General features: G+C 45.8%; 1 protein-coding gene across 1 annotated transcript in view; it reads right to left on the bottom strand.

Moving 5' to 3' along the window:
- CCDC180 (coiled-coil domain containing 180) overlaps positions 1-24,596 on the bottom strand; it is a 60,466-nt gene that overhangs the window by 17,986 nt on the left and 17,884 nt on the right. The window contains exons 14-30 of the mRNA XM_058694842.1: positions 22,981-23,103; positions 21,688-21,861; positions 20,710-20,825; positions 19,396-19,522; positions 18,074-18,113; positions 17,453-17,946; positions 15,973-16,202; positions 12,267-12,442; positions 10,696-10,876; positions 9,598-9,744; positions 8,802-8,946; positions 8,270-8,386; positions 4,604-4,702; positions 2,457-2,576; positions 675-847; positions 450-505; positions 253-331 (exon numbers count right to left, since the gene is read on the bottom strand). Of these exons, the coding sequence (XP_058550825.1) occupies positions 253-331; positions 450-505; positions 675-847; positions 2,457-2,576; positions 4,604-4,702; positions 8,270-8,386; positions 8,802-8,946; positions 9,598-9,744; positions 10,696-10,876; positions 12,267-12,442; positions 15,973-16,202; positions 17,453-17,946; positions 18,074-18,113; positions 19,396-19,522; positions 20,710-20,825; positions 21,688-21,861; positions 22,981-23,103 (2,597 nt within the window). The remainder of the gene's footprint in view (positions 1-252; positions 332-449; positions 506-674; positions 848-2,456; positions 2,577-4,603; positions 4,703-8,269; positions 8,387-8,801; positions 8,947-9,597; positions 9,745-10,695; positions 10,877-12,266; positions 12,443-15,972; positions 16,203-17,452; positions 17,947-18,073; positions 18,114-19,395; positions 19,523-20,709; positions 20,826-21,687; positions 21,862-22,980; positions 23,104-24,596) is intronic.

The raw sequence follows: 24,596 nt of genomic DNA on the forward strand, positions 1-24,596 counted from the left end.
GAATGCCCAGATGGGCTCTCAAGGTGGGAGGCTGTGTGAGCTGCATCACTCAGCAGGAATGAGCACAGAGCTGACTAACACCAGCTTCAGAGCAAACTTCTCACTGGGTCCAATGGGGTCTCAGAGCTGTGAGTACAGGTGGTACTTTCCGAGGACAGTCTGATAAATGGACAGGGTGGTCTCTGGCCTATGTCTAGGGGGATAGGGAAGGCATCTGGGAAGGGGAGATCCTCAGCAGCCCAGCAGACCTACCTCGTTGTTGAAGTGGCACTGGCACTGGACAGGGCCTTTCTCACGACATGTTCTCCCCGGTTCCGGTGTCGCTTCAAGCCTTTGGGTGATGAGCACCCAGGACAAGAACAGAGGACCCAAGGTGAGGATGGACCAGGTGGCAACACTGGCTTTCCCACCACCAGTGCCCCAAGACCCACAGGCCTGTTTGTCTCTACCTGTCTGGAACCGATCTTTGTCGCACTGCTGGGTTGAGCATTTTGAGTTGGGAAGTCTGAAACCAAAGGAAAGGATATGAGCTTTTCCCCAGTGACCATGAGGACAGCTCAGGGCAGGCATTGGGTACCAACCCAGTTAGCACATAATACCATGTGAATGTGTCCTATTATGAGGCCCATTTTAGAAGAGGAAACTGAGGCCATGTACACCCCATGGCCACTCACTGCAGGATCTTCTTGACCACTTCCACAGCTGGGTCTTCAATCATGGACTTCCCCATGCGGCTCGGCTGGGCAAAGGACTCAGGGGTGACCAAGTCTACCTTGGCTTCCTCTTCAAGGACTTCTGAAGACACCAGGATGTCACTCTCCACCTCCATATCGATCATGATGTCATCCTGCAGGCCCAAGAGAAGAGCCTGAGTGTGTGGGCCCAGTCTACATATTAGGGATGAAGGCAGCTGGGTTCATGTTCCAATACCACCTTGCCCAGGGGCTACAGTGGGAGGCTAGCTGCCTGATTCTCTGAGTCTGTATTTTCCTTCTAAAAAATGGTAATGGTCATATCTCCTTTAGAGAGTCATTCATTCATTCATTTATACGTGCATGTGGCTTTCAAAAATATTTCCCAAGTACCTGCTTTCTGCAAGGCTCTGGCTGGGTCCTGGGACACAGGGTGGAGAGGTAACATGTGATCTTTGTTTTTATAGGGCTTACAGTCTAGTCAGAGAGACAAACATTTAACATGCACTTCTACAAATAAACGTCTAGTCAAAATTGTGACCAATGCTATGAAGGAAAAGTTCCAAAGTCTTCCATGAGGCTGAGGGTCGTGGATTTACAAGGCCAGCCCATAGATGTGTCCAGGCAGTGTTCTTAAAATGGGTGAATGAATGAATGAATGAATGTGTGGACAAGTGAGTGGCCAACAGGCCCTACAAGTCGGACCTTAGAGAAAGGGTAGGAGTAGTGGCCCGCAATGAGGGCTTAGTTAGGCTATTCCCTATTTTATTTGAGTCTTGTCTCAGCAGTGGACTATAAGAGGGAAGGACCCTAGCTGGACTCCAGAGTTCTTTCTTGAAGGGCGCAGGTGGTATGATGCTGGTAGTATGATGGAGGGTTAGTATTGGTGGCATGGTGGGAAGCGCCTCCCCATAGAAGGAAGGACTGGTTCAAAACATGGCAGTGAGAGCAGAACTTGAGGGATGTCCACTTATTCCCACATTGGTCTATGTCACACACTCTTGGAAGTTGGTTGAGTGTCTCTGGTGTTCAAAACCTGATGTGAGGGGCTGAGTGCAGGGTGGGGGTGACAGAAGCTCTGCCCTCTTGGGGTACACAGTCTGGAGAGACAGCCCCTAAAAATGGAGACATCACTGTGGTCTGTGAGAGAAGGCCCAGTGGGAAGTGATGTCTTTTGGGTGGGAGTGGGGGTGAAAAATGAAGAGACCATGGACGGCAGACCAAAGAGGCTGCTGTGAAGGCTCAGTTGAAGGATGTGGATTTCACCCTGAGTGATCAGGAGAGTGGCACAGTCAGAATGACCTTCTCCAACATTATGTCTGGCTGTAGTTCAGGGAGTGGATCATGAGGGAACGTGAGAGGAAAAGGGCAGCCATGTGGGTAGGAAGAGGTTGGTGGAGGTGGGGTGGGGAGAAGCCAGTGGTTGCTTATGCGCGTGGGTGGGAAGGAAAAGGCTGAAAGGCGAGGGCAGCCTGAGAGCTGGCAGCTGGTAGGTCTTGGTGAAGGTGAGGAGATGGTGCCAGGAGTGAGGAATCTCCTAAGATGGCAGGGAAGTGGACTATTTGGGATTTGAATCCCAGATCTGACTGCACAGCCTATGGTCTTTCCAAGGCAACCTGGTAGGCCTGGTGTTCAGCAGGACCCTGGGAGCCATCTCTTCCCTTAGGCTCTACTGAGCTCTGCAGGTCTCCTGAGAGCCCAGCCGTGACAGCTCACCCACCCTTCCCCACTTCCCATTCCCTTCCTCTACTGTCTGTTCCTTACAGTAAAGACAACTTGAGTCGTGTATACGATGTCCAGCCTGCAATTCAGGTACTGAATCCTCTGGCCCAGTTTTTCTTTCCAAGTCCGGACCAAGCCAAGGAGGTCATCCGTTGCCACCACCTAGGAGAAGAGAGCTGCAGGAAGCAAGCTGCAGGAGGGCCGCCTGCCTCCATCTGAACCACAGGCCTCTGGATTCGATGAAGGCCCCTCACTTGCAGGGAGGGCCCTAGGAGAGTGGGCGGTGCTGGCTGGCTCTCTTGGGCAACTGCAGTGGGGCAGCAAATCCTTCACTGACGGGGCATCAGGAGTTCTAGTCCTGGTTTTATGGGTTCATTCTGGGCAAATGATTTGAGTTAGCTCAACTTGGTCTCCCCATCTGTGTGGTGGGACACAGAATGTTCCTTGGAATCTCTTCTAGCTTTGACGCTCTTAGAAGGAAATGTTTGGCCCCAAATGGCCACGTTGGGCGTGAGTGAAATGACCACAGCCTTTCTGGAAAGTGATCTAACCATTTCCACAACAAGGTCAGATACACACCCCCTCAAGCAGCAACCCCACACACCCTGCCCCCAGGTGTGCAGGAAAGAACGTGTAAGGACGTTCACCTTTACGTGTACCCACACATCACTTGTCAGTCCTCACACTTGGTCCCCTGCATTGTTCACTGACCTATGTACATGACCCAGGCCAGGAGGTGCCTTGGTCTCTTCTGCTTCCTTCATGTCTAGTGCATTCTGAGTCCTAACCATTCCCCCGCTACTCAACTCTGGAATTGGAAGGTGTCCCTGGTGGTACCTTGTCCAGGCCACAACTCTCTGTGCTTCAGTTATGACACGCTGCCTCACTCCTCCCTCCCTCCCTCCCTCCCTGCCTTTCTGCACACAGCAACCTGAAGCCCCTCCATGTATGTGGCACTGAGCATTTGACCCTGGCCACACCTGTCCATGGTCCCCACTGCCTTCACCATGCAACTGATGCATCGTTTCCCATCTCCTGATCACTGTTTTGCAGAAGTGTCCAACCAGTCTCCTCCATCAACACAGGATTGCCTGCCCACCCAAGTTCAAGTTCCCCTGACCTGGCCAGAAGGCTGTGAAAACCTTCCCCTGTCCAACACTCTGATACCACAAGAAGAGGGCAGTGAGGGGGTTGGAGAGGTGAGGAAATGCAGGAGAGCAAATGTTTCTGCTCTGGAGAGGCAGAGCTGTCCTTAAAGGGACTGATAAAGAAGTCATGGCAGATTAAGCTGGTTTCCCCCTGTTCCCCAGGGGTCATGCAGAAATAACTGCATGAAAACACAGAGGTCACAGGGGCTCTGCAAAAGAATGAGAATAATATGAGGGATGTGTATTCACTTAGTGCTTTGTGGATGTTTGAACTTTTCTCAAGAAGCATGTGTTACTATGCAAGAAAAAGCATAGAGACTAAATGTCCTCTCAGTGCTAACAAACATGAAACCTCAACTCAGTCACTGAAACGGAAGAGAAAAGACAAAGCTTGGTGAGGAAGGAACATCCCATTCAAGAAACCTCCAGTTGAGACATCTGGTTCTCGAGTGCCTGGTCGAGCTGTTGGGAAGAGATTGCCTGGGGAGGCCGGGACAGATGTGGAACAGGGGACAGAGATGTGTGCTGGTGGCAGAAAAACAAGCATGTAAACAACGTAAACATCCAGAGACCTGATGTGCTGATCCACACTGCTCTAATTTGGACATTTTAACCAGTAGTAACCGTAGAAAACAGTAGTAACCAGTTCATGTGCAATGATCAAAATGAGCAAATGAAAAATCAAACAAAAAGTGGTTGTTCAGAAGGCAGAGTCCTGCCTGCTTCTGTTTTTCCTCTAGGGCTGAGTTCCAATTACAGGGAGGGAAGCCTGGTGACATCAGCAGGGGAGTGAGGTCAGACTGAAGCCCCACGTTCACTGGACTCTACATGCTTGCCAGGGAGGGGCTGGGGGCGAGAGAAGGTGGCTGTTTTCTCTTCTCTTCCTTAATTCCAATGGGTCCAACAGGGGTTAAGTAGGAAGGCTCAGAGGCCCCTCTGGAGCTGGAGAAATCTTGATGACAGATGTAAATTTACTTTCAGTTTGATTCTTGTATAATGGCATCTTTACTATTCATAGCTTAGCAAATACTGAATACTTACTTTTTTATCTCCCTTTGAGTTTCGACACATTTCTATTTTCCTTTGAAGCTGTTCCAGAGATGAATTCAATCCATCTGTTTGCAGATTGGATTTTGCAACCTAGAAAAACCAGAACTTCCAAGGTTTGTTTCTAGAATACTTATTTTTTTATTTATTATTTTTTAAATATGAAATTTATTGTCAAATTGGTTTCCATACAACACCCAGTGCTCATCCCCCAGGTGCCCTCCTCAATACCCATCACCCACCTTCCCCTCCCTCCCACCCCCCATCAACTCTCAGTTTGTTCTCAGTTTTTAAGAGTCTCTTATGTTTTGGCTCCCTCCCTCTCTAACCTCTTTTTTTTTTTCTTCCCCTACCCCATGGTCTTCTGTTAAGTTTCTCAGGATCCACATAAGAGTGAAAACATATGGTATCTTTCTTTGTATGGTTTATTTCACTTAGCATCACACTCTCCAGTTCCATCCACGTTGCTACAAAAGGCCGTATTTCATTCTTTCTCATTGCCACGTAGTATGCCATTGTGTATATAAATCACAATTTCTTTATCCATTCATCAGTTGATGGACATTTAGGCTCTTTCCATAATTTGGCTATTGTAGGAAGTGCTTCTATAAACATTGGGGTACAAGTGCCCCTAGGCATCAGCACTTCTGTATCCCTTGGGTAAATTCCTAGCAGTGCTATTGCTAGGTCATAGGGTAGATCTATTTTTAATTTTTTGAGGAACCTCCACACTGTTTTCCAGAGCAGCTGCACCAGTTTGCATTCCCAACAACAGTGCAAGAGGGTTCCTGTTCTAGAATACTTGTTTTGATCAGCAACATATTCAGCAAAACATTATCTAAAAGATGAATTAAATATTGGAAAAACGAAATTGGTGGGGGGAGATGCACAATGTTATCAGACACTAGATCAATGCAAATGTAAAAGTTTTTGTTTTAGGGGTGCCTGGGTGGCTCAGTCGGTTAAGCGTCCGACTTCAGCTCAGGTCATGATCTCACAGCTTGTGAGTTCGAGCCCCGCGTCAGGCTCTGTGCTGACAGCTCAGAGCCTGGAGCCTGCTTCAGATTCTGTGCCTCCCTCTCTCTCTGCCCCAATCCACTGGCATTTTGTCTCTGTCTCTCTCAAAATTAAATAAACATTAAAAAAAAATTTTAAGTTTTTGTTTTGTTTTGTTTTTTTACTGTCAAACAGATAAGGTTTAAAAATAAAATCGACAACCCACAGTAGTGGTTGAGGGTATGAGGAAGAACACACTCATGACCAGCTGGTGATGAGTTGTCTGTAAAAGCCACCTGGAAACATGTGAAGCCTTAAAACATTCATGCTCTACCCCAGTAATTCTAGCTCTGGGAGATACCTTACAGACATAATCAGAGTTCCCTGTGCAAGGGTATTTATCATATCACTGGGATAATAAGTGAAATCCAACAACTATTTCTCCAAAAAGGATTGGCTAAGTAAAAATGGCAACACATTCAGGAGAGGGAAGCCAGAACAATAGTGTTTTCAAATAATCTTTAAAGATTATATAGCTTACAAAATTGTATAAAATAGAAAGAGGCTGGATTTTGTGTGTGTGTATGTATATGTGTGTGTATATCTTTTATATATTATATAATATAATGTATATATAAAATCTTTATATGCATAGAAAAAAGCCTAAAAATAATTCAAAGTCTTTCCTGGCTTTATTGAGATATAATTGACATGTAACATTATGTAAGTTTATGGTATACAACGTATACCTTATTATAAAGGTATAATTTGTATAATTTGACATGTGTATATATTGCAAAATAATAGGAGATTGGATTAGTAATCAAAACCCTCCTGACAAAGAAAAGCTCAGGACCTGATGGTTTCATGGGTGAATTCTACCAAACATTTAAAGAAAACTTCACACCAATTCTTCTCAAGCTCTTCCAAAAAATAGAATAGGAGGGAATGTTCCCAAACTCATATTACAAAGCCATCACTACCCTGCCGCCAAAGTCAGGTAAGAACACTACAAAGAGGGTGCCTGGGTGGCTCAGTTGGTTAAGCATCTGACTTGGGCTCAGATCATGATCTCATAGCTCATGAGCTCAAGCCCCACATCGGGTGAGCTCGTGCCCTGCTTCAGGTAGCACAAGCCCTACTTCCAGTGAGCATAAGCCCCGCTTTGGGTGAACACGAGTTCCATTTTTGGGTGAGCCCTGTTTCTCTCTCTCCCACCCTCCCTCTCTCTGTTTCTCTCTTTCTCTCCCTTCCCCTCCCCCCTCTCTCTGCCCCTCCAGGGATTTTCTCTCTCTCTCTCCCTCTCCATTGCTCACTTGCGCCCTCTCTCTCTCTCTTAAAAAAAAAAAAATAGAACACTACAAGGAAACTACAGACCAATATCCCTTATGAATATAGATGCAAAAATCCTCAACAAAATATTAGCACATGAAATTCAACAGCACATTAAAAGCATTGTATACCATGATCAAGTGGCATTTACTTCTGCGATGCAAGGAGGATGGTTCTACAAATGCAAATCAATCAATGTGACACCACATTAACAGAATAAAAAATAAAAATCATTTGATCAGTACAATAGACACAGAAAAAGTAATTGACCAATTGGTCTATTCAGATTTCCTATTTGTTCATGATTCAATCTTGGTAGATATATTTCTACAAACTTATCCATTTCTTCCAGGTTATCTAATGTGTTGGCAAATATAATTGGTAATAGTCTCATGATTCTGGTATTTCTGTGGTATTAGTTGCAATGTCTTTCATTTCTGACTTTATTTGAGTCTTATCTCTTTTTTTTCTTAGTCTGGCTAAAGGTTTGTCCATTTTGTTTATCTTTGAAAAACCAGCTCTAGCTTCATTGATCCTTTCTATAGTTTTTCTGGTCTCTATTCCATTGATTTCTGATCTGATCTTTGTTATTTCCTTCATTCTGCTAACTTTGTTTTTTTATTCCTAGTTCCTTGAGGTTTACAGTTAGGTTGTTTATTTGAGATCATTGACCTGGGTTCACATTTTGAAATTTAAAAACAATTTTTTTAATGTTTATTTTTGAGACGGAGAGACACAGAGCACAAGCAGGGGAGGGGCAGAGAGAGAGGGAGACACAGAATCTGAAATGGGCTCCAGGCTCTGAGCACAGAGCCTCACATGGGGCTTGAACCCACAAACCCCAAGATCATGACCTGGGCCAAAGTCAGATGCTTAACCAACTGAGCCACCCAGGCACCCCTGAGCTAGGTTCACATTTTGGCTCTACCATTTAAGAGCTCTGTGTTCTTATCTAAGTCACTTAATTATTCTCGGCCTCAGTTTCTTTATCTCTAAAGTAGGAATAAAACAGTACTTGCCTCCTACAGTTCTTGTGAGGACTAACATTGCTAATCAAAATAAGTCAGTTATCAGGATGCATGGTGCGTAATAACTCAATGAATCCTAGAGGCTACTGTGATTTAATCTCTGTCTTCCTGGCTGGAATTTAAGTTTCAGGGGGGAGAGCCCACAGTGGTATCCCCAGCACTTGGGACAGTGCCTGGCATGCAGGTGTGTGTGTGTGTGTGTGTGTGTGTGTGTGTGTGTGTGTGTGAGAGAGAGAGAGAGAGAGAGAGAGAGAGAGAGAGAGAGAGATAAACATCTACCAGGTAAAAAGTGAATCTGTCCTACCTCGCTCTTGATGTTCACTTGTAGATTTGTCAGCAACCGCTGGATTTTCTCTATGAAAATAAGGTCCACAGACAGGTTATGAAATTTGCTTTCAAACTTATTGATGACATCATTGGCCTGTAGAGAAATATAAAAAGTAAAGGAGGGGGCCGCCTGGGTGGCTCAGTCAGTTAAGCATCAAACTTCGGCTCAGGTCATGATCTCACAGTTTGTGAGTTCGAGCCTGCGTCTGTGCTGGCAGCTCAGAGCCTGGAGCCTGCTTTGGACTCTGTGTCTCCCTTGCTCTCTGCCCCTCCCCGACTCACACTCTGTCTCTGTCTCTCTCAAAAATAAATAAACATTAAAACAAAATTAGAAACTGATCCTTTTTTTAAAAAAAGTAAAGGAGGGAGGTTTACTTGGAACGTATGAACTTTGGAAGCAGAGGGGGACAGGCTCAATTTTTTGGAAAGGGGGCTTGGCAGGGCTCATCAGGCAAAGTACAAGGGCGCCCTGGATGCCTGGCTGGAGGTCAGGGGCAGGGCTCCCCAACCTGGTCCAGGTATTCATTCTCCATCTTCTCCATGTTGATCATGATTAAACTTTCAACAAACTCTATTCGAGAAGTTTCCTTCTCCAGTCGATGACACAGTGAGTCAATTTCTTCAGCAGAAAAGTTGCCTCCATCAGAAAACAATCTGAAAATAGTTTGGGAGAAAGAAAAGCCACTGATCAGACATGAAACTTCCCACCCATTCCAAATCCTGTGGTCGACAAGTCTTTAGATTAAAAGTTTAAGATCATAGAAAAATGAATGCAGGTGGTTCAAAGATAGAAGCAGTGAAATAACCCAAAAGTCCTTCAAGGGATGAACAGAGAAACAATATGTGGTATGTACACAAAATGGAACAGTATTCGGAAGGAATGAAATTCTGACACGTCACATGGGTGAGTGTTGAAGACATTATGTTAACTGAAATAGGCCAGACACACAAAAGGACAAATATTGTGTGATTTCACTTATACGAGGTACCTAGAGAAGTGAAATTCATGGAGACAGAAAATGGAATTGTGGCTGTTGGGGGCCAGGAGGAGGAGAATAGGAGTTAGTGTTTAATGCGTTCAGAGTTTCAGTGTATAAAGACGAAAAATTTTGGAGATGGATCGTGGTGATGGTTGCACAACAATGTGATTGTACTTAATGCCACTGAACTGTACACCCGAAAATGGTTAAAATGGACAGTTGTACATCCTATATATTTTGTCACAATAAAAAATGGAGGGGAAACAAGACCACTTCTCAATAGAGAAAGCCCAGTGTCCACAGAGGCCCCGACGCTGGCTCCCACCTGCAGTGCTTGATGAACTCAATGTTGGCGTAGTGAAGCTTGCCCAGGTTCTCCTCCAAGTACTGGCGGAAGCTGCGCAGGGACACCTGCACGACGTCGATGTAGCTGAGCAGCTCCTGGTGCAGTGTGCTGCTGAGAGTAACCAGCCTGGGAGACACAGGAGGGCAGGATGATGACGTGGGCATGGCAGGGCAGCCTGGGGGCACTGCTTGAGCTCCACTGCGGTGCCCATCTGTGGGGCTCCCAGAACCACTGCCATGTTCTTCTGGGTAGAAAAAGAGGCTTCGAAGGAAGCTCAGAATGCCAGTGTGTGCAGGGCACAGTGCGGAGCTCTCAGTGTGCTGGGTCAGAGGACATCCCTCTCCTCTCTCTGGCCCTTGCCATCAAATTACTAAAGGAATTCCTAGGTCCAACTGATCTGGCTCCTCCCTGCAGCACAAACTTTCTCTCTCACTCCTGCGCCTGGTGTTCTCCTGAGGGAACACCCTGCAAGTTCCCTCTTCACCTTTAAGTCCACCCTAACCAGCGATCTCTTGTGTATCTGACCGCTGTCCAGACACCTGTGAGGGCTCCTCACCTGTTACCTGAGGTCTCCCTAAGCACGCAAGGGCCTCCATCTAAAATCCCTGAATGGCTTCCTTGGAGCCCTTTGCTCTGCCGTGAGCATATCCCCACCTCGAGCTGGGCCAGTGCTCCTTGCTGAGGGGAAAAATTCTGTCTCCTCTTCACCTTCCTCCATCTCAGACCAGGAGGCCTCCTGCAGGAAGTTCGTCCCGATTTCCCTTGATGGAAGTGGTCTCTCCCAGCACAGACGTTTCAGGGCAGGTTAGTAGCATCCCTACATCCTGAACATGTGTGCCCTTTTCTCTCTAGCTGCTCACCCAGCCCCCAGCCCCCTGCCCCCGGACAGACAGTTCATACAGTTAGACTCACTTGTGTGAAGAGGAGAGCTGAAGAGCTGAAAAGAGAAGGTTGCTGTGGGGCCTGGCAAATGGACTCTTTTATCCACCAGGGAGGAACCACTCCTTTGAAAGCAGCCACCTACCTGGCTGAGATTCTAGGGCTATGGGGCCAGAGCGGAGACTCCCAGGGCCATACCTCTGGCTCTTTGTGGCATTCAAGAAGATATGCTCCATGTCGTAAATCTTGCGGCGGAAGTTTTTGCTCTTTATGTTTTGCTCTTCTTGGAACCGGTGGAACATCAGCCTCTCCTTCCTCAGCGTCTCGATCACCCCAGCACAGTGGCTGTCCAGCTGCTCTTGATGAAGCAAGAGCTCAGCTGGAAAAGAATGAAGGAGAGCTGAGGCCCTCTGGGATCCCAAGTCACCTCAGGACGTTCCCCTCCTAGACAGTGACAGCTGTCCTTGCCAGGGGTTAGCTTGGGAATGGGTGCAGATCTCAGAGAGGCCAATCTGACACTGCCCCTGGGTGTCTAACTAGAGAAGAGTCTGTCCAGGCTGTGTGAAGGGAGGTCTCTGCTGGTGGAGACACCTGGGAACAGGTGGGATGGGTGGACATGTTGGGAAGGGCAGGGATTGTGGTGAGAGGCTCTGGAGAAAACAACCAGCACAACACTGGGCAGTCAGAGTTTATTGCTTTAAATCAGTGACTACTCCTTCCAGGAGCTTGAATTCCAACAGACTTCTATGGTGGAGTAAACTGAACCAAGATTTGGCTTCAAAGGCTCCATCATAGGCCTTTAAAACTGACAGATAGCCCCAGGTCAGTCCACCCTACCTCCCTACTACCCACAGTGGTGAAAATTCTGTCCTCCCAGCCATGCCAAGAATGAGTGCAGTGACTCTGGGGCATTGTTTCTCTGACCTTGATCTCCCAATCACGTATTGGGTCAGGTAGCCAGGGAAGAGCAAGAAATAGAGCATCTCAGTTTATATTTAGTTTTAATGCACATATTTTCTAAATGAAGACAATGAGGTTCCAAAGCCAAGCAGGTCTCCCAAGGCCACAAGCTTTGGGACTCCAGGCCAGGCTGTCTGTTCCCACAACTCTGTCACTGTTCCAGGCAGGAAGAGTTTGGGTCGGACCATGTGTGGTCTCTCTGGGAGCTGGAAGGGTCTATGAAGAAGCTTGAATTGTGACATAAGTGAAAACCAAACAGGGTCATTGAGGATCCAACTAAAAGTATGCCACCCCCTAACGGGGACCTCTGCCTAAGAGAGAAATGGCACCTCTTTTTAAGTTATAAACTATAAGCTGAAATTAATGCCTACCACTTGCTCAAGATTCCTCACTGTACCATTCCAGGGAGAGTTGATTACCACCAACAATATCCCCTTCTGCAAGCAAGGGAGGGATCAGAGAGGTCAGGTAACCTGTTCAGAGTCACATAGCTAGAGAGGTTGAGCCTGATAGCTCTGATTCCTGAGCTACAGGAAGCATCTGCTATGCAGGTATATATCTGACAGATGTGTGAGCAGATCTGAGATTCACACTGCTAAAGCATGACAATACTCTTCATTTTAGCATCTAAAAGTCCTGTTTTTAAGAGAAAAATTTTTAAAAATCTCAAATTTTAAAAATTTGAGTACCTTCTCTGCCAGCCTTGGAGATGGAACCCTCACACAGGGGCACCTAATGAACGCAGAACTGTGGTGGCACAGACACCAGCTGTCTGGGGCAGGGTGGCCTTTCCCAGGCTGGGTCTGTACCTGCTCTGACATTGTGGATGTCCTTTTCAATGCACTCAGCTCTTGGCTTGTGTAGGTGCAGATGCAGCTCTAGTTCTGAGTCTAGTTCATCAATCTTGGTGGCCACAGTGACCTGGGTTTTGAGGACACGTTGGTCAAACCACTTCTCTAGGTGCTCGAAAAAACCAGCTCGAAGTCTGAGGGAGAAACCAGTGAGGGTCAGCTCTGCCAGTAGCAGTGGCCACAGAGAGAGCTTCCATATTGTTATATAAAGCATTTCCCTCTTTCACTTCTTATTTTATTTCCTAACTACATGATATTCTTTTGTCTGGATGGACCATCATTCATTTAACCAGATCCCCTTCTGGCAGACAATTTATGGTTTCCAACCATTTGTTTTTCAAAAAAGGCTGCAGTGAATAGCCTTGTATATAAGTCAAGCGTAGAAGCATTCCTGTAGGATAAATTCCCTGAACTGGAATTGTTGACTCAAAGGCTAAAATACATATGTGGTTCTTGAAGATATGGCTTGACTGCTTTCTTGGCAAGGCAGTCTGTTCCTATTTCTCCGTCGCCTTGCAGTGTATTGCCGAACTTTTGAATTTGACAATTTTGTCATGTTATGACCAAAACTGGGCATATTGTCATATGTTTAAGACTATATAATTCCTTTATACTATGCATTAATATATTTTGCCCATTTCTCTGTTGTGAAGATGCTCTTTTTCTTTTCAATCTCTTTATATGGGAGCTCCTTATATATTAGGAACGTGAGGTCATTTGACTGCAATGTGAGTTGCAAATACTTTCCCCAATTTATCACTTTTTCCTTTTCAAAATTTATGTATTGTTAAGAAGGCTATGTGTTGTTAAGGTGTTGGTTGTCCCCAGATTTATCTATAGATTCAATGCAATAACAATAAAAATCTCAGCAGACATCTTCTTATAGACCAGTGAGCTGATCTCAAGTTTATGTAGAAATGCAAATGGCCAAAGATAGTTGAGGAGAAGACCAAAATTGGAGAACATACTCTACCAGATATTAAGACTTGATATAAAACTGTAGTAATCAGGCAGGGTGAGGCAGTAATGCGAGAATAGATACACAGAGAAACAGAAAGGAGGTGTGGCAGAGCCATGGGGAGAGGGGAGTCTTCTGGGGTCAAGTGATTATCCATATGGTAGGAAATGAATCTGACTCCTATCTCACAAATTAATCCCAGGTGGATTTTACATATAAATGTGGAAATGTAAAACAATAACATTTGTAGTAAATACCATAGGAGGATATTTTCATGACCTTGGGGCAAGCAAAAATTTCTTAGATAAGAAAGAAAGTACACTAACCCTAATGAAAAAGGTGGATGAAAAGGACCTTATTACAAATAAGAATTTCTTTCTATCAAAAGATACCTTAAGAGAGTAAAAAAAGGCAAGGAAAGAGAGGGATAAACATTTGCCAGGTATTTACCTAACAAAAGCCTCATATCTAGGATAGGTAACTTTCTCACATAAATTGATAAGAGAAAAGATTGACAACCCACCAGGAAAAAAAAAATGGGCAGAAGATTTGACTAGACATTTCAAGAAAGACAACCAAATGTTCAACACTACTACACATACACCAGAATGGCTAAAACAAAAACTGCTGACAATATCAAGTGTCGATGAGGATGTGGAGCAACTGGAACCCTCACACACTGTTGTAAACTGTTAAAACAAAATCGCTTTTGAAAACTCTTTGGTGGTATCTTTTGGTTGTATCTCCTCAAGAGGGACACACATATTACCCTATCTCTCAACAATTCCACTCTCAGTTATATATCTAACAGAAATGTAGCCATATGTTCACCAAAAGACTTATACAAGAATGTTCAGAGTGGCATTGTTCCATTCCCCAGTGAAAAACAAGCCAAATGTGCATCAGTAGTAGAATGGATAAATAAAATGGGTTATGTATTTTTATAATGGAATACTATACAGGAATAAAAATGAGCTAACCCCACATTCAAAACTACATATGATGTCACTCATATGTGGAATTTAAGAAACAGAACAGATGAACATATGGGAAGGGAAGGAAAAATAAGATTAAAAACAGAAAGGGAGGCAAACCATAAGAGACTCTTAAATGCAGAGAACAAACTGAGGGTTACTGGAGAGGAGGTGGTTGGGGGGTGGGCTAAATGGGTGATGGACATTAAGGAGGACACTTTTTGGGATGAGCACCGGGTGTTATATATAAATAATGATTCACTGGGTTCTACTCCTGAAACCAATACTACACTGTATGTTAACTAACTTGAATTTAAATAAATAAATTTTAAAAAATACATATGAATTTTACAAACATAAGGAAAGAATCCTGACATAAAAAATGCATTTTGTATGATTCCATTTAAATAAAGTTCTAAAATAAGCAAAACTAATTCATAAGTTAGAATATTTGCTATCCTTGGGGAAGAGAGGGCAATGACTTGAGATGGGTACATAAGGTGGCTCCTGGAGAGTTGGTAATGTTCTATTTCTTGGGGGTACTGGTTACCAGGTGTGTTCCCTTTGGATAATTCATTGAGCTGTACATTCATGATTTCCATACTTGTCAGTATTGTATCCTTCAACATGCAAATACAATCAGTTTGATCCAATTTTTTTTTTTTCTGGTTAGTAGCAAGGCCAGATGGCATAGTGTTTCTTTCAAAACTCTGGAATCACATGGTCTAGATTCATATCCTAGATCTAACCACTTCCTATCCCAGAGATCTTATCCAAGCTACTAACTAAGCTTCAGTTTCTTCATCTGTAAAATAGGCTAATTATGGTACCCCTGTCATAGTTATTGAGAGTATTAAGTCCTCTCAATGCATATTAGCTCTGGTGGTGATCCTTGCTTTTCTTCTTTAAGGGGAGAACAGAAAATGGACTGTGGCAGAGGAATGAGAAAGGATGAGTTTCAAGTTAAGAGATGTTTTCAAGGTGAGATGATGCTGAGGTGAAAGAGAAGACTCCAAAAGCCTGACTTAACTCCTTCTACTCCATGCCCATGTATACACATAGGAGATAGACTAATCAGGTGATCTCTGTCTGGTAAGTCCTGCGATGATATCGTAGAGTCAGGAGTGCAGTGGAAATGCTATCCTAAAGCCAATTGTAAATTTCCACATTTGGTCCAAATTCACTCCCAAAAACTTGGGAGTTAGGGGAGGTAAATTCTCAGTGGTAGAATTATGGGTCATTTTTATATTTTTCCTTGTACTTTTTCAATTTTCTAGTTGTCTGCAATTAATGTGTCATATATTCAGAGCCAAATACCATACTGATATACCTAGCATCTATAGTTATATAATTACCCCCCCCCCAAAAAAAAAGAAAGGAAGGAAGGAAGGAAGGAAGAAAGGGAGGGAGGGAGGGAAACCCTAAGGTCACACATATGCCAGGTTAGAATCCCAGAAATATCTTGCAGAGAAAGCACTATTTCTTATGTACAAGGCCCAAGCCAGCAAGGCGTCATTGGACAGGTGAAGGGGGTCACTCTCACAGAAGATATCTGTAACTACAAATAATTACTGGAAATTTGTTATTTTTGTTTGTTTGTTTCTCATCTCTACCTTCAGTTACCTACACATTTTCTTTTTCCAGCTGAAACTAGTCCAATCTTTTGTTATAATACCTCACCTTGTTAATAAAACACAGGACAAGAGAATGAGAATAAAGGGTTTCTACTCACTGCTTCTTAATTCCTAAAACTAGTCTGGATGGAATTATCACTTGGTCTAGGAGGTTGGCACTGGAAGTGTCATTGATGAGAATGGTAGAAAGGTTGGAATTGGGCCTTTTGAAACTCTCTTCTTCTTGTTCCAGGGGTAGAAAGACAAAATAAGTGTGTCCGCTGGAGGTTGTGAAGGACTCCATGTCTTCACAGGAGATCTCCCCCAGACGCTCTTCCTGGGCTTCGGCCTATGCAGAAAACAAGACTTTAGACTTGACATCATCACACATACCTGGGGACCCAACCCAGGATATATCCTTGATATCCAACCCAGACTATATCCTTGATATCAGGGTTATGGATCTGTGGGTGAAATCCCGCCTATAATTATTTTTTGCCCATATAGTGCTTTCAAAATGGGAAATTCTACAAATAGTCTAGATTTCTGATTTCTCTTAAAAATCAGAAAATCTGGCAATTCTGAGTCTCTCCATTCCCACGTGGCATTTTTGTCTGGAGCTGAGTAATGACTGCCTAGTTTCCATAGACTGAATATTGGATGCTCTCCAAAATTCATATCCCCAATGTGTTGGTATTTGGAGGTGAGCTTTTAGGAGGTGATTAGGTCAGGAGGGCAGAGGCCTCATGAATGGGATTAGTGCCCTTATAAAAGAGACCCTGGAATGCTCCCTTGCTCCTTCCACAGAAACACAGTGAGAAGATGGCTGGCTCTCTATGAACCAGGAAGTGGGCCCTCACTGCACACCAAATCTGCCAGAACCCTAATCTTGACTTCCTAGCCTCTAGAATTGTGAGAAATAAATTTTTGTTGTATATAAGCTGCCCAGTCTATGGTATTCTGTTATAGAAGCTCCAAGGGACTAAGTACAATAATAGTTCTCATCACTTGTCACTACTTTACACTTGGGTCTCCAGACCTCTTCCTATTACATGCCTGTGGGCATTTGAATTTGGGATCCCTGTTGCAAAACAAGTATACCAATTCTCCACAGCAATATAGGAAAATGGTCTTTTTCAATTTTGCAATTATGGCATTCAAGTTACATTCAAGATTTATTAATATGAGGGTCACTTCCCTGCACTCCAAGGAGAGCTCTATCTGCCGACTTGGATGTGGATCTTTTGTGCTACACAACAAGAGAATGGGAAAAGAGGAGGAATGGAGAGACTAGGTTGGTCTGTACTGTAAAGAGGAGCTGGGAAAGAGATGACCAAAAATGGACAAGGGAAGTCATACAGTTCACGGGTGAGTTCAGAGTAAGTTGCAGGGTAAGATGTTAGGAGAAGAAGGTAAATTTTTCAAAGCATTGTTATCAGATAAGAATTGGATCCCTGTTGGTGGAAGTAAAAGATGTGCACACATGTGTAAATCCCCACGGAGACTGCACCACTGGGGACTCCAGCTTGTACTAGGGATATGGACAGAGAGCCTAGCACACTTTCTCCATACACAGGAATGAATCCATTGTTGGCCTACCTCACCCATAGATAAACTCTCATGTTCTTCCTTTTCCTCCTCCTCCTCCTCCTGCTTTTCTTCCACTTCATGTTCCTCCTCTTCCTCCTCCTCCTCTTCCTCTTCCTTCTTCTTTTTCTTCCTCCTCTTCTCCTTCTCCTTCTTTTTCTCCTCTTCCTCCTCTGTCTCCTCTTCTTGAACCATCACATTTTCCTGGTTCTGGGATGGTTTTAAGGAGCTGTCTCTTTTAACGTGCATTTCTTCTAAGCCCTGAATAGACTCCTCACTGGACTCATCCATCTCGTCGCTCAGTGCAGATTGTTCCTGCTGGCTCGCTGCCATCTCTTCATCTAAGGGAGACTCGATGTCTTGATCTTCTCCTTCCATCTCTTCCGCTAGCCTGGATGAACTTGGTCCTGCGCTTTCACTGTCCTCACTTCTGCTCGTTTCCACTTTAGCTCTCTGTTTACTCCTCCGTTTTCTCATACTCTCCTGGAAGAGCTTTTCCTGTGCTTCTGTTGACGACCAACCCCAAAGCACAAGGAAAAAAATGTTACCAAGGTCACCTGGATTGGGCCAGCTGGCCAACAAATGTACAGAGTGAAGTCAGAGAGGATCAGACTTGAATTATAATAGTGTTACCTGGTTCCCTGAGTTTGAAAATGACTTCCCCATCCAAGGTCTACAAAGAAAAAACACAGGACACTGAGTGAGCAGCACTGCCTTTCCCAGAACGCCACTTCTAAGGGCATCTCTTTTAAGTAAAAGGACCCATCCCTCCCCTTCATCTGATACAGGCCTTGATTACTTAGTTCACTGGGATAATCAGAGTATTCCCAAACCGGGGAATCAGTTTTCTTTAATCCCAAGCAGGCTAGCAAATCTTTTTATCACACAATAGGTGTTAATAAATAAACTCTCATTCTGACATTTTGGTAGTGATCTGGGGCAAAGAGCAAGAAAGTATAAATTGAGAGATGCAAACAGGCGGAAAGGAATCTGCTGCTCCCAGTGCTGGATGTGAACATACAGAATGAACATAATTTACATGACCTGGGAACCCCTTCATTAACCCTATAAATTCTGAATGAAGTCACAAATGCACTGTGTTGTGGATAATGTCGATAACATGACACAGTGTGGGCTGTAGAGTTTGCAGTCTGGATTTGAATCCCAGCTCTTTTCAAGCTGAGTTACCCTGGCCAAGTTCCTTAAGCCCCACGGGACTCAGTGTCCTCCCTTGTGACACGGAGATCCTAATGGCACCTAAACTTTAACCCAGGCAACCAGACTGATCTCAAAGCGCAGATGGTAAGCCCACCCTTGTATAACTTGAGCTCCACCTTAACCTAGGTACCATATGAAGCATTTACTAACAAGTGGAACAGAGCTCCATCCAGAGAGGAAGGATTCTCTGAGGATCTGGGGACCCTGTATATATGAGAAAGCCTCATCTAGTTTCAGTGTTAACCACAAGTATTTTCAGGTCTGGCCATACAAGACTCCAGCTGGGTGTGTGGGAAAAAGACAAACTCTAGGAGTGTTGGACCAGGACATTCCAGGTATTCATACATTTACCCAGGGAGCATTCATTGTGTCTGAGTCATGTGCAAGACACTGTGCTAAAGGCAACTGAAGCTGAATCAAAATTAGTGAGGTGTACCTGCCCTTCAGGAAATACCCACTCTGGATGCTCTGTAACTGCTGTATTTGACTGCGATAGATATACAAACACATCCAGACAGAGAATGCCTGAATTCAGAGCCCTTCAACCTCTTTTAATCTAAGCAAGAGATGGTCTCTTTTAGAAATGCCTCTAGCTTCTTCCTCCTTGATTTCCTGATAGATTCTCACTGGGCAGGAGTTAAGGAAGGTGTTCAAAGTTAAGGCAGATCAGAGCTAGAAGATATCCTCTCCCCTTTGCTCTTTGGTGAGGGGCTGGGTTTTTGCAGCCCTGTCCATACCTGTTCAAAGATCTCACGAACATAGAAATGTTGGCTAAGGGTGGAGCTGTAGGAGTTGAGTTCTCTCAGTGTGAGCACTGGGTACTCCATCACTTCCTTTGTCAGGGTCTTGTGGAAACACTCATACCTGGGAGGGAGGGAGGCAAGAACTAAGTACTGCAATTATTTGACAGCGCAATTTCATATCTGTGAATGGTCCTTACAGAATTAGATGTACAAAGGCATGAAGACTTAAGGTAATTCACAGAGAACTGTTTTTAATATTGAGAAATTGGAACCGATCTTAAAAAGCTAATCAATTGGGAGATGGTTAAACCATTATGAAGCATCCATATTAAAGAATTCTACATGGATATTAGAAAATAGAAAGATATCTGCAGTTATAGATCTATTTGCATTGGATGATCTAGACTTTATTTTAAAACACTCTGTATGTGTATATATCCACATAAAAAAATGTACATGTCCACAAAAAGAAGATGTGGGCAGAAATGAGGGGAAATTTTCTACATGTTTGTATTGGTTAACTTTTTTTTTCTTTTACAAAGAACACATGTTTTAAATTTTCAAAAGGTAGTAGGAGGGCCCATCCCCTGACTTTTAAAAAAAAATTTTTTTTAACATTTATTTTGAGACAGAGAGACAGAGCATGAACGGGGGAGGGTCAGAGAGAGAGGGAGACACAGAATCTGAAACAGGCTCCAGGCTCTGAGCTGTCAGCACAGAGCCTGACGCGGGGTTCAAACTCACAGACTGCGAGATCATGACCTGAGTTGAAGTCGGACGCTTAACCGACTGAGCCACCCAGTCGTCCCCCAGCCCCTGACTTTTAAACTACATGGCCCTGGGGTGCCTGGGTGGCTCAGTCGGTTAAGCGTCTGACTTTGGCTCAGGTCATGATCTCACAGTTTGTGAATTCCAGACTAGCATCAGGCTCTGTGCTGACAGCTCAGAGCCTGGAGCCTGCTTCGGATTCTATGTCTCCCTCTCTCTCTGTCCCTTCCCTGCTCACACTCTGTCTTTGTCTCTCTCTCAAAAATAAATAAACCTTAAAAATTTTTTGAAAAAATAATTAAACCACATGGCCTTGAAATAGCCCTCCATAAACATTTCGGATCAAAGTTCTCCCTGGAAGCTTCTGTGTTGGCTGAAAGCAGACCTGCTAAGGACCAGTAGGAGATTCTCCAAAGCTAGAGGCAACATTTTCATCTTGAGCTTGCTAAGCACACCCTGGACTCGAAAGCAGGTAGCCTCTGACCTTGATTATGAATTTCAGGCCATCCCCTTCTGTCTTTTGGGGTCTGGCCTTCCTACCTGTGTTTCATATTCTTCAGAAAATCTTTGGCCTTTTCCAGGTGAAGCTTCAGTGTTTCCTCAAGGCTTTGCTGCCTCAGTTGGTCCAAGAGCTTATCAAGGTGGGCTTCCTGGGCCTGGAAGTCATCCCCAAAATAGGAAGAAGTAGATGCGAGTTACCAAAGCTCAGACAGGGCATGTGAGTGGCATACAGAGACCCTGCCACTGCAGATGCAGGCACCCCAGGGCAAATGCAGGACTTTTTCCTATAAAAAGGGGCACCAAATGTGCCACCACATTTACCTTCAATATTTCAGGCTCTTCTCTCTGCCTAAATTCTTCTCTGTCTACATCCCTGGAAATCCAGCTCAGATGGGACTCCTCAGGGACCACCTGTCCCTTACACCCACCGGGCCCCGGCAGGCCCCCACTACACCTTCCCATGGTGCCTGCTCCTTGCTCTCCTTGTCACCAATTGTATTTGAAATCAGATGCTGGGTGTGCCCCTCCATTCCCTAGACCTTGTGAAGGCAGGTGGGGTGGGGGCCCAGATCATCTCCTGGGGGCACAGGGTGACTGCCGTAGGTAAATGCCCCACACCCCTGGTCTGTCTGTCTCTTATGCACACTCTCTTACAAACACATTTGGATCCAAGGACCCATCACTAGCCCAGACCTGACTCAGGTATAGATTTCTTCTATGACCATCCAGGCCCATGACCAAGGTGAGCCTTGGTTTCTCCATCTGTGCAGGTTTTTTAGCTTGAGGCTTTTACATTTGAGTCTAAGATAAGTTTGGGGTTAATTTTTATTTACGATGTGAAGTAAATATGGTGGGATTTTTTTTTTCATTTTTTTTTTCATTTTCTTTTTCTGGCTTTGCCTCTGAATGCTGGCTAAGGTTACAGGCCACCAAACAGAGTCATCTGGGCATTGACAACCTGGGTGTGGCCCTTTCCTCATTCCCTGCAGGGGCTCCCCTGGGTGCCAGGAGCCGCACCTGTTCCTCCAGGATGTGCTTCTGCCGCTGCTGTTCTATCCTCTTCTCCAGCTCCAGCTCCTGCTCGGACAGCGTGCTCTGATGTGCCTCCCACAGCCTCACGGCCTCTTGGAAGTAGTTGAGGAGATCCGAGCTCTGACATTCTGTCTGCTTGGCCAGGTCCTCGAAGGATTTCTGCAGGGGCAGAACCCAGAGAAGGGGCCCAGGGTGGGGAGAAGGCCCTCCCTCATGGGGCTCCCTCACCAGCCAGTGGAGGTCCCACGTCGCCAAGGGCTGGCTGTCACTGCCTGGCACCATCCTTCAGGGTCATCTTCCTGGATCCCACATTGGCTCACGGCCCTCCCTCCTCTGGGACAGCTTCTGGTCTGCCCAAAGCCAAGCCTTCAGTTTGGCTGACCCCGAAGTCCCATCTCTAGACCTGTCCCATGCCCACCGAAGTCCCTCATGGGAACAAGGAGAAATTTCAGACCTAGAAGAAAGAAGAAGCCATCCTAGACACCAGCTTGGGCCCTTGGGTGGGCCACACCCATCTCAGCCTGGGAATCTTTCCTTCTTCGGAGTTCCTTGACTCTCAGCATCTGAGCCAACCACCACACTTTGCTGTTAAATCCTCACCTCTCCCCATTTTATAAATGTATTTTATGCATTCATTGGGGCCAGGGGTCAGCAAACTTAGCCTGTGAACTGAATTTGGCCTTTGGTCTATTTTTGTTTGGCCCTGAGAGGTATGCATAGATTTTACATTTTTTTAGCTGCAAAAAAAAAAAAAAAAATCAAAAGAAGATATTTACTAATGTGAAAATTATATGAAATGCAAATTTCAATGTCCACAAATAAATAAAACTTTACTGAAACACAGCCACACCCATTCGTTTCCGCACGGCCCCTGGCTGCTTTTGGGTGACAGCAGCAGAGCGAGAATTTGTTACAGAGACCTGACTGGCTCACAGAGAACTGAAATATTTACGATGTGGTCCTTGCAGAAAACGTTTGCTCACCCAGCTCCAGACTCTAAGCCTCTTGGGGGCGGGGGCTTATTACTGCTCCTGGCCCTTCAGTGCCCAGACTCAGCAGGGGCTCCAAGGAGCACTCGCTACCTGAGTCCTGTGCCGCACGCGTGTCAGAGGGCAGCTGGGGTGTCGAGGATGAGCCTGGAGTGCCAAAGGGGCTGGCTGTGAAAAGGGGGATGGACTCACTAGTGACAGGTGAAGGACTCCTGGTCTTCTCACGGCCTGGCACTCTGGGTAACGCCCCCTCCCCGCTCCCCAGCCATGCGGGTCCCCAGCTACGCACGTCCAAGAGCTCTAGCTCCTCTTCCACCTTGCTCTGGAGCACTCCCACCATCTGGAAGAAGTATGGGCTCACCAGGCTCTCTGCCTCCTCCTCAGTGAAGGCTTTCCAGTCCAGCAGCTGCTTCTGGAGGGGAGCAAGGCCAAGCCTGGCTTAGGACCAGTGGGGGCTTGACCTCGGTGCCTGGCCCTGCTCCCCGAGGGCTGCCTCTCACCCACCCTCAGGGGAGACCCTCACAGCGGGGGAGATGGTCCATCTTTATGGTCCGCCCACCGGGGCCAGGTGCTGTGTGCTGTCCCTGTTGTCTCACAGAGTCCCCTGAAGGTGTTCCAATTAGCCCCGTTTCACAGATGAGGAAACCGAGGCTCAGAGAAGTGAAGGAACTTGCTGGAGGCCACACCTCTGGCAAGGGGTGGGGCCTGGATCTGAACTCAGAACCGACCTACCATAGACTCTACAGGTATAATCAGGCCTCAGTGTTGCTGCACGTCAGACCCGGCTCCTATTTCCTAAAACTGAATTATGTCAACTGGCAAGCAGGCTCTTCATATTAATAAAGCCTTGTTATTTGCACAAAATCTACTATAAACCAATCTCCCCCAAAATGAAAACTTGTCCATAGTTGTATACTTCCGATGCTGCTGAATGGGAGTAACCAAGTGCCCTTCCTCTGTCAAGTCTAATACGCTCCTGGGGTGTGTGCTGACTTCAGCTTATCCCCTGCTGTGCCCGACAAAGGAAGGGAGGATGGGCACAAGGGTCAGCACCCAGGACTAAGGGCCACTGGGCTCCTGGGAGGTCCCAGGCAGCAGGGGGATGGGAGGAGGCTGTCAGGGTCATGGTCCTGGGAAGGTTCTCCTAGGGCAATGGTTTCCCTCCCTTCTCTCCCTCCAGGCTTTACTTCTGAGGTTTGGCGCCCTGATAAAGCTGAGAGGCATGTGGCTGCCCCGAAGGCCACAGAGTAAATGGGCAGCCCTTGGGCCCTTTGCAAACTTGGTCTTCTCATCGCCAGATAGGGCCGGGGACACCCACCCTGCAGGAGCTTGTAGGATTCAACGCGAGTGTCAGCCCACAGGGATGCAGCACCGGCCCCACACGGCACTGTAAAGCACTCTGCCCCCTGTGAATTCTGCTCACCTCCGAGTCTTGGTGGCAGAACAAAAGCTCTACAGACTCATGAGGGGTGAAATAGCAGGAACTTGTTGGAGCCAGGATGCAGGGAGGGGGCATATCGACAAAACATCTCCCTGCACCCCAGAAAACCAGGCATTGTAATCGAAGCAGTTTGTGAGTGAACTCACCGTCTCACTCGGTAACAGAGGCAGGCGGGGTGGACCGAAGGGCTGGGTGTGACAGCAGTGGTGGCACTACTTATAAAAAGTGAAGCCCTGGAAATAACCTCCCCCCCATACGACCTCCACTGAATAAATAATGTCAAGTGCTGTAAGTGGTACAGATGGTCAAGGTTGAAGTCTGACATGATCAGAGAGTGTACAACTTCATCCGTGGGGTCAGGGAAGTCTTCCTGCAGGAGGTCATGCCGGGCTATACCTTGAGCGATGGGTGGGAATAACTGGGGGTGGGGGGTCCGGGAAGGGGAATGCCCAGAGGCCATTGAG

The sequence above is a fragment of the Neofelis nebulosa genome, chromosome 12 (assembly GCF_028018385.1).
Source record: "Neofelis nebulosa isolate mNeoNeb1 chromosome 12, mNeoNeb1.pri, whole genome shotgun sequence".
NCBI classification, from domain to species: domain Eukaryota; kingdom Metazoa; phylum Chordata; class Mammalia; order Carnivora; family Felidae; genus Neofelis; species Neofelis nebulosa.